Genomic DNA, 14707 nt, shown 5'->3' with positions numbered 1-14707 from the left:
CTCTCTGACGGAGCTCCAGAGTTCCTCTGTGGGAATGGGAGCACCTTCCAGAAGGACAACCATCTCTGCAGCACTCCACCAATCAGGCCTTTATGGTAGAGTGGCCAGACGGAAAACACTCAGTAAAAAGCACGGCAGCCCGCTTGGAGTTTGCCAAATGGCAATAAAGTACTCTGACCATGAGAAACAAGATTGTCTGGTCTGATGAAATAAAGATTGAACTCTTTGGCCTGAATGCCAAGCGTCATATCTGGAGGAAACCTGTCACCATCCCTACGGTGAAGGATGGTGGTGGCAGCAGCATCATGCTGTGGGGGTGTTTTTCAGCAGCAGAGACTGGGAGGATGGATGCACAAGTTTCTGAATGTCCTTGAGTGGCCCAGCCAGAGCCCGGACTTGAATCCGCTCGAACATCTCTGCAGCGACGCTCCCCATCCAACCTGACAGAACTTAAGAGGTGTGCCAATGTAACAGTATAGCTTCTGTCCCTCTCCTCGCCCCTACCTGGGCTTGAACCAGGGACCCTCTCTGTACACATCGACAACAGACACCCTTGAAGCATCGTTACCCATCGCGCCACAAAAGCCGCGGCGGGGAACAACTACTTCAGATCTCAGAGCAAAGTGACGTCACCGATTGAAACGCTATTAGCGCGCACCACCGATAACTAGCTAGCCATTTCACATCGGTTACACCAAGCTTTCAGCGTCACACCCAAGAAGACTGTAATCGCTGCCAAAGGTGTTTCAACAAAGTACAGAGTAAAAATAAATAAAAAACCTGTTTTTGCTTTGTGACTATGAGGTATGGTGTGTAGATTGATGAGGATTTTATATTTTATTTTATTCATTTTAGAATAAGGCTGTACCGTAACAAAAGGTGGAAAAAGTCAAAGGGTCGGAAAACTTTCTGAATGCCACTGTATATATTATATTTGATATATAATGCCACTGTATATATTATATTTGATATATAATGCCACTGTATATATTATATTTGATATATAATGCCACTGTATATATTATATTTGATATATAATGCCACTGTATATATTATATTTGATATATAATGCCACTGTATATATTATATTTGATATATAATGCCACTGTATATATTATATTTGATATATAATGCCACTGTATATATTATATTTGATATATAATGCCACTGTATATATTATATTTGATATATGCACCTGTATATATTACATATAATGCCACTGTACGTGCTGTTTAATATGACATGTAGCCTATTGGGAGTGTGTACGTGCTGTTTAATATGACATGTAGCCTATTGGGAGTGTGTATATGCTGCGAAATGATGTTCGCTTCTTACAATCACCTTTCCATTATTATTCAAATACTTTTGAATCAAATCCATATGGTTTGGCTTCTATAAATATAAACCAATTGGTAGATCCAGGTAGTAACAAAAAATAAGAAATGGCTGTTGGTTAAATTGCGGATTTTAATGAATGGAACGAATTTGGAGCTGCAGTTTTTCCCCCCTGTGATCCTGTAGGCACTGAGCGGTTTGTGGCAGAGCAGCAGGAAAGAACATGGAACGCCGGAGCTCCGTGAGCGATGAGAAGGGATTTCCAACCGCTCAACTTCGCTCGCATGCTCTGCTACGGAGAGACAGACAGCGGTGATGTGGAGCTCAGTGGTGAGGAGACAGAGAGAGGGAGGAAGCAAGCAGAAAGAGGTTTGTACAGTGGTTCCCAAACATGGGGTCAGGGGTACCCTAAATTGACCTGTACTATACTTTTCAAATAAGTTAGGAACTTAAAAAAATATGTTTCAATATGAACACCTACACAGGACCCATCTTCCCTATAGGCCGACATTAAAATACAACCACTGTATGTTTCTATATGAACATCTCCACAGGACCCATTTTCCCCATAGGCCGACATTAAAATACAACCACTGTATGTTTCTATATGAACACCTCCACAGGACCTATCTTCCCTATAGGCCGACATTAAAATACAACCACTGTATGTTTCTATATGAACACCTACACAGGACCCATCTTCCCTATAGGCCGACATTAAAATACAACCACTGTATGTTTCTATATGAACATCTCCACAGGACCTATCTTCCCTATAGGCCGACATTAAAATACAACCACTGTATGTTTCTATATGAACACCTACACAGGACCCATCTTCCCTATAGGCCGACATTAAAATACAACCACTGTATGTTTCTATATGAACATCTCCACAGGACCTATCTTCCCTATAGGCCAACATTAAAATACAACCACTGTATGTTACATTAAAATACAACCACTGTATGTTTCTATATGAACATCTCCACAGGACCTATCTTCCCTATAGGCCGACATTAAAATACAACCACTGTATGTTTCTATATGAACACCTCCACAGGACCTATCTTCCCTATAGGCCGACATTAAAATACAACCACTGTATGTTTCTATATGAACACCTACACAGGACCCATCTTCCCTATAGGCCGACATTAAAATACAACCACTGTATGTTTCTATATGAACATCTCCACAGGACCTATCTTCCCTATAGGCCGACATTAAAATACAACCACTGTATGTTTCTATATGAACACCTACACAGGACCCATCTTCCCTATAGGCCGACATTAAAATACAACCACTGTATGTTTCTATATGAACATCTCCACAGGACCTATCTTCCCTATAGGCCGACATTAAAATACAACCACTGTATGTTTCTATATGAACATCTCCACAGGACCTATCTTCCCTATAGGCCGACATTAAAATACAACCACTGTATGTTTCTATATGAACATCTCCACAGGACCTATCTTCCCTATAGGCCAACATTAAAATACAACCACTATGTTTCTATATGAACACCTCCACAGGACCTATCTTCCCTATAGGCCAACATTAAAATACAACCACTGTATGTTTCTATATGAACATCTCCACAGGACCTATCTTCCCTATAGGCCGACATTAAAATACAACCACTGTATGTTTCTATATGAACATCTCCACAGGACCTATCTTCCCTATAGGCCGACATTAAAATACAACCACTGTATGTTTCTATATGAACATCTCCACAGGACCTATCTTCCCTATAGGCCGACATTAAAATACAACCACTGTATGTTTCTATATGAACATCTCCACAGGACCCATCTTCCCTATAGGCCGACATTAAAATACAACCACTGTATGTTTCTATATGAACACCTACACAGGACCCATCTTCCCTATAGGCCAACATTAAAATACAACCACTGTATGTTTCTATATGAACACCTCCACAGGACCCATCTTCCCTATAGGCCGACATTAAAACGCAAACAATACAGTTCTAAAAGTGTCCTACATTTTTGTTTTGCTATCGATGCTTCATGTCAGTATGAATCATTTCTCACATTTCCCCCATTTCAGGTGTGTAACATTACAATTGTACAGCTAATAGATGGACTGTGTTTTTTGTAGACCGACTGAGGTGAATGAACCTACAGCATCCTTACGGACTGCACTAAAACTCAAACCCTAGTCACGGCCCTGTAGCCACTCTTGATCCAATTTAGGTGCTTATCAGTGCCCTAATCTGCCATTTTCAACCCGCATACCAGTGTAAAGGGTTAAAAATCAAGTAGCTACGATACCTCTGATCCAACCACGGCTGTGCTGAAACTGGAACAAAGAAAAACAAAAATCAGATTAATATTGTTTTAAGATGAAGTGAGCAGGAATTGTCTTGGTTAAGTGAATTTAAAATAAGTATGAGTGTTGAGTGACTTCTGACTAGAAGAAAATGTTGGATACCTTTCTGGCGGCGGTCCAGCCGGAGTTTCAGAGGCATCACTTGTGTTGTCCCTCTTAATATCTGGACTAGTTGGTGAAAGGGAGGCATCTCCTTTCCCTTGGGCAGACTGCTCAACCTCCATAGGCTCCACGTGTCGGTCAACACTGGCACCTTTGATTTCTGTCTGTTCATTAAAGTAAAACATGTAATAAACATGAACACTTAACTGTCCCTCAAAATGAAACAAAATGGCCAAATTCATCCCTCAATACCTATGAAAAATTGTATTGGGTCCTTTAGTTTAAATTGTTCAAACACAAAATCCTCTTAAAAAAAAAAAAAAGTAACTACGATACCTCAGATCCAACTATTGTGTTGTCCTTTGGTTCCATCTTAAAATCTGGACTTGTTGGTGAAAAGGAGGCATCTCCTTTCCCATCGGCAGACTGCTCAATCTCCATAGGCTCCACTTCCGGTGGGTCAACACTGGAACCTATGGTCTCGGTCTGTTCAGTGAAGTAAATTCAAAAAACAACGTAACACTCAAATACCTCAACAAGAAACCAAAACGGCCACAGATGGCCCTCACTATATAACTGAAAATGACATATTTATACTTGATCAAACAAAATCCTCTTAAAATCAAAACAGCTACGATACCTTTTGAGAACCAAAACAGACATCCTTAACAGCAGCAGTAGTTTGCGCATTGTCCTGGTCTTTTAGGTCGGGTGGCCTATTCTGGTTCACCATCTGGTCTTCAGCATTCTTGTCCAAGGTTGCCATATTTTTCTTTCTTTTCGTTTTTTTAGTATTAGCCTTTTGACCAGCGACCTTTGTTCCTTTCTCTGAAACGGACTGATGAGAGGAGCTGGAGAACTTGTCCCCTGAGTCTGGTATAACGGCAGTAGTGCCATTTGCAGCTGACTTGAATGTCTGTTTCGTAGGTGATTGAAGAAGATTACTCTGCCCAGTGTGCTTGTCACTTTGCTTCACTGTCAACTGTGTCTCTGACAAGGTTTGTGGATTTATGTTGTCAGACATGTTTAAAGATGATCTGACTGCACAGGCTAATTCATCAGTTAATCAAGCAGGGTAGACACGTGATGAAGTTGCTGAGCGGTTTCATCCTGTTTACGAGGGTTCATCAGAACAAAGATGCAGACTTCTTTCCCATGTTTCTTCTTTTGGTCCTCTGGCTCTTTTTTTAAATCTGATAGAGCAAAAGAAAATAAGAGAACACAACATGTAAAGTTATGAATATAACTACTGTTCCCTGAAGGAAAGGAAATAGGTACAACGCACTATGGGGGGGTGGGGGGAGTCGCACCCTTGCTAGTTGTCTGAAGAACGTTTAAATCACGCCTGACAAGGACAAAGAAACAGCGCCTCACAAAATCAAGGGGTGCAGCCTCATTCCCTCAAGGACACTCCTCTCTCCACCATACTGAACACTACTAACCTCCTCAAGGACACTCCTCTCTCCACCATACTGAACACTACTAACCTCCTCAAGGACACTCCTCTCTCCACCATACTGAACACTACTAACCTACTCAAGGACACTCCTCTCTCCACCATACTGAACACTACTAACCTACTCAAGGACACTCCTCTCTCCACCGTACTGAACACTACTAACCTACTCAAGGACACTCCTCTCTCCACCGTACTGAACACTACTAACCTACTCAAGGACACTCCTCTCTCCACCGTACTGAACACTACTAACCTACTCAAGGACACTCCTCTCTCCACCGTACTGAACACTACTAACCTACTCAAGGACACTCCTCTCTCCACCGTACTGAACACTACTAACCTACTCAAGGACACTCCTCTCTCCACCGTACTGAACACTACTAACCTACTCAAGGACAATCCTCTCTCCACCGTACTGAACACTACTAACCTACTCAAGGACACTCCTCTCTCCACCGTACTGAACACTACTAACCTACTCAAGGACACTCCTCTCTCCACCGTACTGAACACTACTAACCTACTCAAGGACACTCCTCTCTCCACCGTACTGAACACTACTAACCTCCTCAAGGACACTCCTCTCTCCACCATACTGAACACTACTAACCTCCTCAAGGACACTCCTCTCTCCACCATACTGAACACTACTAACCTACTCAAGGACACTCCTCTCTCCACCATACTGAACACTACTAACCTACTCAAGGACACTCCTCTCTCCACCATACTGAACACTACTAACCTACTCAAGGACACTCCTCTCTCCACCATACTGAACACTACTAACCTACTCAAGGACACTCCTCTCTCCACCGTACTGAACACTACTAACCTACTCAAGGACACTCCTCTCTCCACCGTACTGAACACTACTAACCTACTCAAGGACACTCCTCTCTCCACCGTACTGAACACTACTAACCTACTCAAGGACACTCCTCTCTCCACCATACTGAACACTACTAACCTACTCAAGGACACTCCTCTCTCCACCATACTGAACACTACTAACCTACTCAAGGACACTCCTCTCTCTACCATACTGAACACTACTAACCTACTCAAGGACACTCCTCTCTCCACCATACTGAACACTACTAACCTACTCAAGGACACTCCTCTCTCCACCATACTGAACACTACTAACCTACTCAAGGACACTCCTCTCTCCACCATACTGAACACTACTAACCTACTCAAGGACACTCCTCTCTCCACCGTACTGAACACTACTAACCTACTCAAGGACACTCCTCTCTCCACCGTACTGAACACTACTAACCTACTCAAGGACACTCCTCTCTCCACCGTACTGAACACTACTAACCTACTCAAGGACACTCCTCTCTCCACCGTACTGAACACTACTAACCTACTCAAGGACACTCCTCTCTCCACCGTACTGAACACTACTAACCTACTCAAGGACACTCCTCTCTCCACCGTACTGAACACTACTAACCTACTCAAGGACACTCCTCTCTCCACCGTACTGAACACTACTAACCTACTCAAGGACACTCCTCTCTCCACCGTACTGAACACTACTAACCTACTCAAGGACACTCCTCTCTCCACCGTACTGAACACTACTAACCTCCTCAAGGACACTCCTCTCTCCACCATACTGAACACTACTAACCTCCTCAAGGACACTCCTCTCTCCACCATACTGAACACTACTAACCTCCTCAAGGACACTCCTCTCTCCACCATACTGAACACTACTAACCTCCTCAAGGACACTCCTCTCTCCACCATACTGAACACTACTAACCTCCTCAAGGACACTCCTCTCTCCACCATACTGAACACTACTAACCTCCTCAAGGACACTCCTCTCTCCACCATACTGAACACTACTAACCTACTCAAGGACACTCCTCTCTCCACCATACTGAGCACTACTAACCTACTCAAGGACACTCCTCTCTCCACCATACTGAACACTACTAACCTACTCAAGGACACTCCTCTCTCCACCATACTGAACACTACTAACCTACTCAAGGACACTCCTCTCTCCACCATACTGAACACTACTAACCTACTCAAGGACACTCCTCTCTCCACCATACTGAACACTACTAACCTACTCAAGGACACTCCTCTCTCCACCATACTGAGCACTACTAACCTACTCAAGGACACTCCTCTCTCCACCATACTGAGCACTACTAACCTACTCAAGGACACTCCTCTCTCCACCATACTGAGCACTACTAACCTACTCAAGGACACTCCTCTCTCCACCATACTGAGCACTACTAACCTACTCAAGGACACCCCTCTCTCCACCATACTGAACACTACTAACCTACTCAAGGACACTCCTCTCTCCATCATACTGAACACTACTAACCTACTCAAGGACACTCCTCTCTCCACCATACTGAACACTACTAACCTCCTCAAGGACACTCCTCTCTCCACCATACTGAACACTACTAACCTACCCCAAACCATTAAAATAATAATAATAAATCCTCCCCAATTTCCTGATATGCAATTGGTAGTTACAGTCTTCTCCCATTGCTGCAACTCCCGTACGGATTCAGGAGAAGCGAAGGCGAGAGCCATGCGTCCCCCAAGACACGATGCTGCCAAGCACTGCTTCTTGACACACTTCTCGCTTAACCCGGGAAGCCAGTCGCACCAATGTGTCAGAGGAAACACCGTACAGGTGGCGACCGAAGTCATCTTGCAGGCGGCCGGCCCAGGAAATCCCAAACGCTCCCCTAACCCGGACGACACTGGGCCAGTTGTGAACCGCCTCATGGGTCTCCCGATCACAGCCGGCTGTGACACAGTATGGGATCAATCCCGGGTATGTAGTGACGCCTCAAGCACTGATGCTGTGCCTAGACCGCTGCGCCACTCGGGAGGCCCATCCGAACCAGGTTTTAATACACAAATTCTACTCTATGGTCTTTGACTATTACTTAAACCGTTTTAATGCCCCTTTTCTTCTCTTCCCATTGACTTTTCTTACCTCACACAAATTCCCCGCCCACTTCACTCCTCCCCTAAAAAAAGGCGACCAATCCAAACAAGAGGAAATGGATAGAACAGAGCAGATGCTCCTCCTACCAATACCAAGTTCTTCTACTTTGTTTTACCTCATTCCCTTCCTTCAGGGAACATTAGTTATATTCATAACTTTAAGTCCCCTTTCAGTCAGTTGACTTAGTACAACACAGCTACAATCACCCCCACAAGCTGACACCAGCGAATAGCAATTGAGAACGGCCCACAGCAGTCACTCTAATCCGCATAAAATGTGGTGACCTGCACGCTGTCTAGTGACGCTCTACTGTCCCTGCAGTAAGAACACTTCAAGCCACAGAGAGAACAGTGACATCCAAGCGATAAAACCTCAAACGTCTGGGCCGATGCCCAACTGGCTGCCACACAGCCATCACTAACCCTCAATCCCGTAAAAGACACCCACGACGGTGTGTACCACTAGGTAACCCCTGCCGCTCGCTGTTACATGCCAAGAAGATAGCCGCCATAATCCTGTGGAAGAGAGTTTGCTTGTAAAGCGCTCTACCACAGGTTGGACTAGGAAAACAGACAAAAATCTGGTCACACTAGTGCCTCCTGCACAACAGAGGGGCCAAAATGGGAATAGATGGAAGGCTAAAAGACCTGTAGGACTTCAGCACACAGTCTGCATTAGGACGCAATGTCACCTAGACTCGCCAGGGGTGAACTGAGTACAGAAGAGTGCACGGCTCTTGCATGGGGAAACCCAATGTGCTTAGCCGAAGCTAAAACCAGGGGCAGTAGAGCAAAAAAGTCCTGCCCATGGGAGCCCCGTGCCGAAGCAGAGGGTCTCACCACAGAGACAGGGCCTGTAGGTAAGACGGTGAAACCTGAAGCACTCCGTTTAGGTGGTTAGATGCGTCGTGTCCAGGCACCTGGCTAGAACCCAACGCAGGAGAGGGGGAAAAAAACGTTACCATGGGGATTATCATACCCAACAGACCCAGCCAAAAAAAACGCTGTAACCTGGCTGGAAACAGGACAGATGGCTTTTAAATACAGACATCCTCTGTAGAAACAGTTTATAATTTAAATTGTGCGTGAAATAAGAGCACAGGTGTATTCAACACCTCTCGTTTCCCTAGGCGCCGCTACCGCCAATCAATCGCCTACGGAGACCATAATAACCCGCCGAACTAGACACCTTATAGGGACTAGTGTTAGTGCACGTCACGTCCAGAATCGGCGACGACCACCCAGCAAAGAGACATTTGTTTCGGGAGGGGTGTCCCCTTTATGGACAGAGAGTGAGTTGCCCTTTTGAAAATGTTTATTTACCTCCACCACTCTTAACACAACGTGTCTGAATATGGAGGTGAACTAATTGTATTACTTTAATACTGGGGGGAAAAAAACAAGACCGCTTGAACCCTGTGGAACTAGGGGTAAAAGAGGGGCTACAGTCAATGGTGATGCACTGTTTTCACAGTAAACTTTTGTGGAGGGCAGAACAGGTGTCTCGACCCTGTGTCAACACCCCCTGAGCTAGGTTACCCGAGCTAGGTGCCAGGTGGCCCCAAAATCATGCTTGTTCCAAGTAGACTGGGGCTGCATCTGCGGCGTAGGTCGGACAGGCACAGACCTGTGTGCCTCTTAGTCTCTTGGGGCTCCACAAGATGAACTGCAGACGGACGCAAAGGACCTACCGAAAGGATAACTTGCAACGCCTCGTCTTACTTTTTCTTAGCTTCGAAACGTAACTGCAGCGACTAGAATGCCGCCCCAAATAACCCACCAGGAGAGATCGGCTCATCCAGGTAGAGTTGCTGGTCCTCCTCCGACATCGCAGAGAGAATGTTAGCTAGAGATGGCGCTGGGCCACTACTGTAGCGATCATGCTATTCCTGAGTGTGCGCACGGTGATAGACTTGTAGCATGGTGACCGAGCTCAGCGACCGGGGAGCTTGTCCCTCAGCACAGTACAATCTGTCCAGTTTGAGAAGTGACACTGCCCAGAAGGGAAAGTGGAGTTAGCATTAGCCCCACTCCCATTGGTCAACGAGGGCAGGTGGCTAGCCATCTTTTCCTTCACCGGGGGTGCATGCACAAGCTTCCTTCATTCCCTCCACATCCAGGAATAACCAAGCTGAATGAGGCTTGTCACGGCTTGCCTTTAGCTCGTCGTCAATGTCTGGGAAGAGCCAGCGGTGCCTGACTAAGGTAGGCACAGGAATATCCCACAGAACCTGGTCGCCCTCTGTTGCGGGAGGGGATCGGGCCACATGACCGGCCGCTCTGTGACACTGTCCAATGAAGAACACGTTATCCCCCTGGGTGTCCCCTGCAACCTCCATAGCTGGGGGGCTTTTTCCTGCCCTGGAGCCAAATCATTCTCCTCCACATCAATGTCTGAGAATCCACCTCGTCGTCCTCCGAACGCGGATCCCTCATGCTGCAGGGGGTAGCAGAAACAATGTCTGAGAATCCACCACGTCGTCCTCCGAACGCGGATCCCTCATGCTGCAGAGGGTAGCAGAAACATCAGCTGACTCGTTGTCACGAAGATCGGAGGCTACTAACTCCATGTAGTCTGACCATATACAGTTGAAGTTGGAAGTTTACATCCATTTAAACTCAGTTTCACAATTCCTGACATTTAATCCTAGTAAAAATTCCCTGGATTAAACGTATTTAGTAGCCTTCCACAAGCTTCCCACAATAAGTTGGGTGACTTTTGGCCCATTCCTCCTGACAGAGCTGGTGTAACAGTCAGGTTTGTAGGCCTCCTTGCTCGCACATGCTTTTTCAGTTCTGCCCACAAATGTTCTATTGGATTGAGATCAGGGCTTTGTGATGGCCACTCCAATACCTTGACTTGGTTGTCCTTAAGCCATTTTGCCACAACTTTGGAAGTGTGCTTGGGGTCATTGTCCATTTGAAAGACCCATTTGCGACCAAGCTTTAACTGATGTCTTGAGATGTTGCTTCAATATATGCACATAATTTTTCCCACCTCATGATGCCATCTATTTTGTGAAGTGCACCAGTCCCTCCTGCAGCAAAGCACCCCCACAACATGATGCTGCCACCCCCATGCTTCACGGTTGGGATGGTGTTCTTCGGCTTGCAAGCCTCCCCCTTTTTCCTCCAAACATAATGGTGGTCATTATGGCCAAACAGTTCAATTTTTGTTTCATCAGACCAGAGGACATTTTTCCAAAAGGTATGATCTTTGTCCCAATGTGCAGTTGCAAACTGTAGTCTGGCTTTTTTATGGTGGTTTTGGAGAAGTGGCTTCTTCCTTGCTGATCAGCCTTTCAGGTTATGTCGATATAGGACTCGTTTTACTGTGGAGACAGAACCCGTCTCCTTCCTGAGCGGTATGGCAGCTGCGTGGTCCCATGGTGTTTATACTTGCGTACTACTGTTTGTACAGATGAATGTGGTACATTCAGGCGTTTGGAAATTGCTCCCAAGGATGAACCAGACTTGTGGAGATCTACAATTTATTTTCTGAAGTCTTAGCGTTTGATTTTCCTATGATGTCAAGCAAAGAGGCACTGAGTTTGAAGGTAGGCCTTGAAATACATCCACAGGTACTCCTCCAATTGGCTCAAATGATGTCAATTAGCCTATCAGAAGCTTCTAAAGCCATGACATAATTTTCTGGAATTTTCCAAGCGGTTTAAAGGCACAGTCAACTTAGTGTATGTAAAATTCTGACCCACTGGAATTGTGATACAGTGAATTCTAAGTGAAATAATCTGTCTGTAAACAATTGTTGGGAAAATTGTGTCATGCACAAAGTAGATGTCCTAACCGACTTGCCAAAACTATAGTTTGTCTAACAAGAAATGTGTGGAGTGGTTGAAAAGCGAGTTTTAATGACTCCAACCTAAGTGTATGTAAACTTCCTGACTTCAAATGTAGTCCTAACTCTGTCGAGGCTGCACCCTGATTCTTGAGAGGGCGGGGCCTCCCATGGGGCACAGTCTCATTGGCCTCAGATGGTCAGACATGATTGAAAGGTTATTCAGATGAGTTAGCGAGGACGCGACTCCCCACATAGCTGTGTTGTGAACTGCCTGAAAGGGAAGCAATGGTTATTATAGCACTGTAACTCATTACCAAATGTGACTGAGAACAAGAACCAACTTTGTGTGTGTGTGTGTGTGTGTCTTTGTGCATGTGTTCGAATGTGGGAAGCGTTTGTACTTTCACTCTGCCAAAACAGTACACAATTATAGCCACTCACCCTTCTAGATAACTTGAAACAGTCTACCCAGTCGCTTACCAAGAAACAGTTTCGACTTAAATCTGCTCGAGAATATATGGCAAGATCAGAAAATGGCTGTCTAGCCATGATCCCCAACAGAGCAGGAATCATTTTGAAAAGAATGAAATGGGCAAATAGTGCACAATACAGGTGTTCAGATATCTGAGATTTAGCCAAGAAGACTCTGTAGAAGTCGTATCCGCGGCCAAAGGTCTTTCTAACATGTATTGACTCAGTGGGGTGAATACTTCGTCTAATTCAAGGTATATTAGTGTTTTATTTTTCATTCATCTTTAAAAAGGTTCATATTTTTCTTCCACTTTGACAAGAGTATTTTTTGTAGAGATCATTGACAACAAAAAAAATGACAATTGAACCAATGTTAATCCCACGCTGTAACAATAAAATGTTAATCCCACGCTGTAACAATAAAATGTTAATCCCACATTGTAACAATAAAATGTTAATCCCACGCTGTAACAATAAAATGTTAATCCCACGCTGTAACAATAAAATGTTAATCCCACATTGTAACAAAAAAATGTTAATCCCACGCTGTAACAATAAAATGTTAATCCCACGCTGTAACAATAAAATGTTAATCCCACGCTGTAACAATAAAATGTTAATCCCACATTGTAACAATAAAATGTTAATCCCACGCTGTAACAATAAAATTTTAATCCCACATTGTAACAATAAAATGTTAATCCCACGCTGTAACAATAAAATGTTAAGAAATTCAAGTGTGGTGTAGATCTTCTATAAGCATTTAATTTGCTGTGAATGATCAACTAGGTGCCAACACTTAATGCCCTACAACTTTCAGTTTCACATTCCAATTTTTCATGTTGCATGCAGTTGGTGGTGTTGACAAAGTCAAGGACGGTAAATGGTAAAAATAACACTGAGGCAAAGGCCTATTTCACAAAAACCTTGTTTTAATAGCTTCCACTTTTACAAATGTAGCCTATATAAATCGGATTTATCTTATTTTGGGGGGGGGGGGGGGGGGGTAGACTTGATAAATGTATTTAACTTGGCAAGTCAGTTAAGAACACATTATTATTTACAATGACGACCTACTGGGGAACAGTGGATTAACTGCCTTGTTCAGAGGCAGAAAGACATATTTTTACCTTGTCAGCTCCGGGATTCGATCTAGCAACCTTTTGGTTACTGGCCCAACGCTCTAACTACTAGGCTAACTGCCTTCGGATTTTAGCTGCTACATTGGTATATAGTATCATTACCCGTTAATTAAAGCAATTTAAAGTCTAGCGACCTTGCCAGCACTAAAATAATTAAGACAAGCTACTCTAACTTGATTGATTGCCTGAACTGGCTTGGTATCTAGTTGGGAGATCGGGAACATATCTAGCTGGCTAGCTGAAACCAAGATCAGAAAATTACTAGGTGGCTAGTAACAAAACAAAGCAAATGTCGTATTTATTCATCAAGAAGAAATACATTGGCTACATAGCTTGATCGAATTCATTAACACACGTACCTCCTGCGAGTCGCGCCTGTCACCGGCCGCTAAAATGAAATCAAACTGTGTGTCACTCGACGTTCTCTCCTCCACTGACGTAGCACATCTTTGCTCCGCAGCCTAAATGGAAGGAACCACTTACAAAGGACAATAGTGTGTCCTCCTCCGCCTCTTGGGTCCTGTTGGAAAGAAAATCCTTTAACTTTAGAAATGAGATGAAGCGACTCAGGGCGTTATTGTCATATTATGTTGGAAAAGGGTTTTACTTTCGAAATGAGATTAAAACCTCGTAAGGATCCGCCCTTTTTTTTCAAAGTTTCGCCTAAAATGATACACACACACATCTAACTACCTGTAGTTCAGGACCCGAAGCAAGGATATGCATATTCTTCAAATTAAATTAAAATGTTATTTGTCACATACGCCCGAATACAACTTGTGTAGACCTTACAGTGAAATACTTACAAGCCCTTAACCAACAATGCAGTTAAGAAAATACCTATAAAACAAGGTAAGAGATAAGAATAACAAATGATTAAAGAGCAGCAGTAAATAACAATGGCGGGGCTATATACAGGGGGTACCAGGGGCACTGGTGTCGAGGTAATTATGTACATTTAGGTAGAGTTATTAAAGTGACTATGCATAGATAATGTACTGCCTTGCATACGTGTAACAGGGT

General features: G+C 44.1%; 1 protein-coding gene across 2 annotated transcripts in view; it reads right to left on the bottom strand.

Moving 5' to 3' along the window:
- LOC109868077 (E3 ubiquitin-protein ligase rnf213-alpha) overlaps positions 1-14282 on the bottom strand; it is a 103073-nt gene extending 88791 nt beyond the window's left edge. For both annotated transcript variants that reach the window (XM_031802495.1, XM_031802496.1), the window contains exons 1-5: positions 14044-14282; positions 4445-4997; positions 4141-4290; positions 3805-3968; positions 3645-3672 (exon numbers count right to left, since the gene is read on the bottom strand). In XM_031802495.1, coding sequence (XP_031658355.1) covers positions 3645-3672; positions 3805-3968; positions 4141-4290; positions 4445-4828 — 726 coding nt within the window. In that variant the 5' untranslated portion in view covers positions 4829-4997; positions 14044-14282. The remainder of the gene's footprint in view (positions 1-3644; positions 3673-3804; positions 3969-4140; positions 4291-4444; positions 4998-14043) is intronic.
- Positions 14283-14707: the final 425 nt, after the last annotated feature.

The sequence above is a fragment of the Oncorhynchus kisutch genome, linkage group LG23, assembly GCF_002021735.2.
Source record: "Oncorhynchus kisutch isolate 150728-3 linkage group LG23, Okis_V2, whole genome shotgun sequence".
Lineage (NCBI taxonomy): Eukaryota > Metazoa > Chordata > Actinopteri > Salmoniformes > Salmonidae > Oncorhynchus > Oncorhynchus kisutch.
This window is presented reverse-complemented; position numbering and strand designations above follow the sequence as displayed.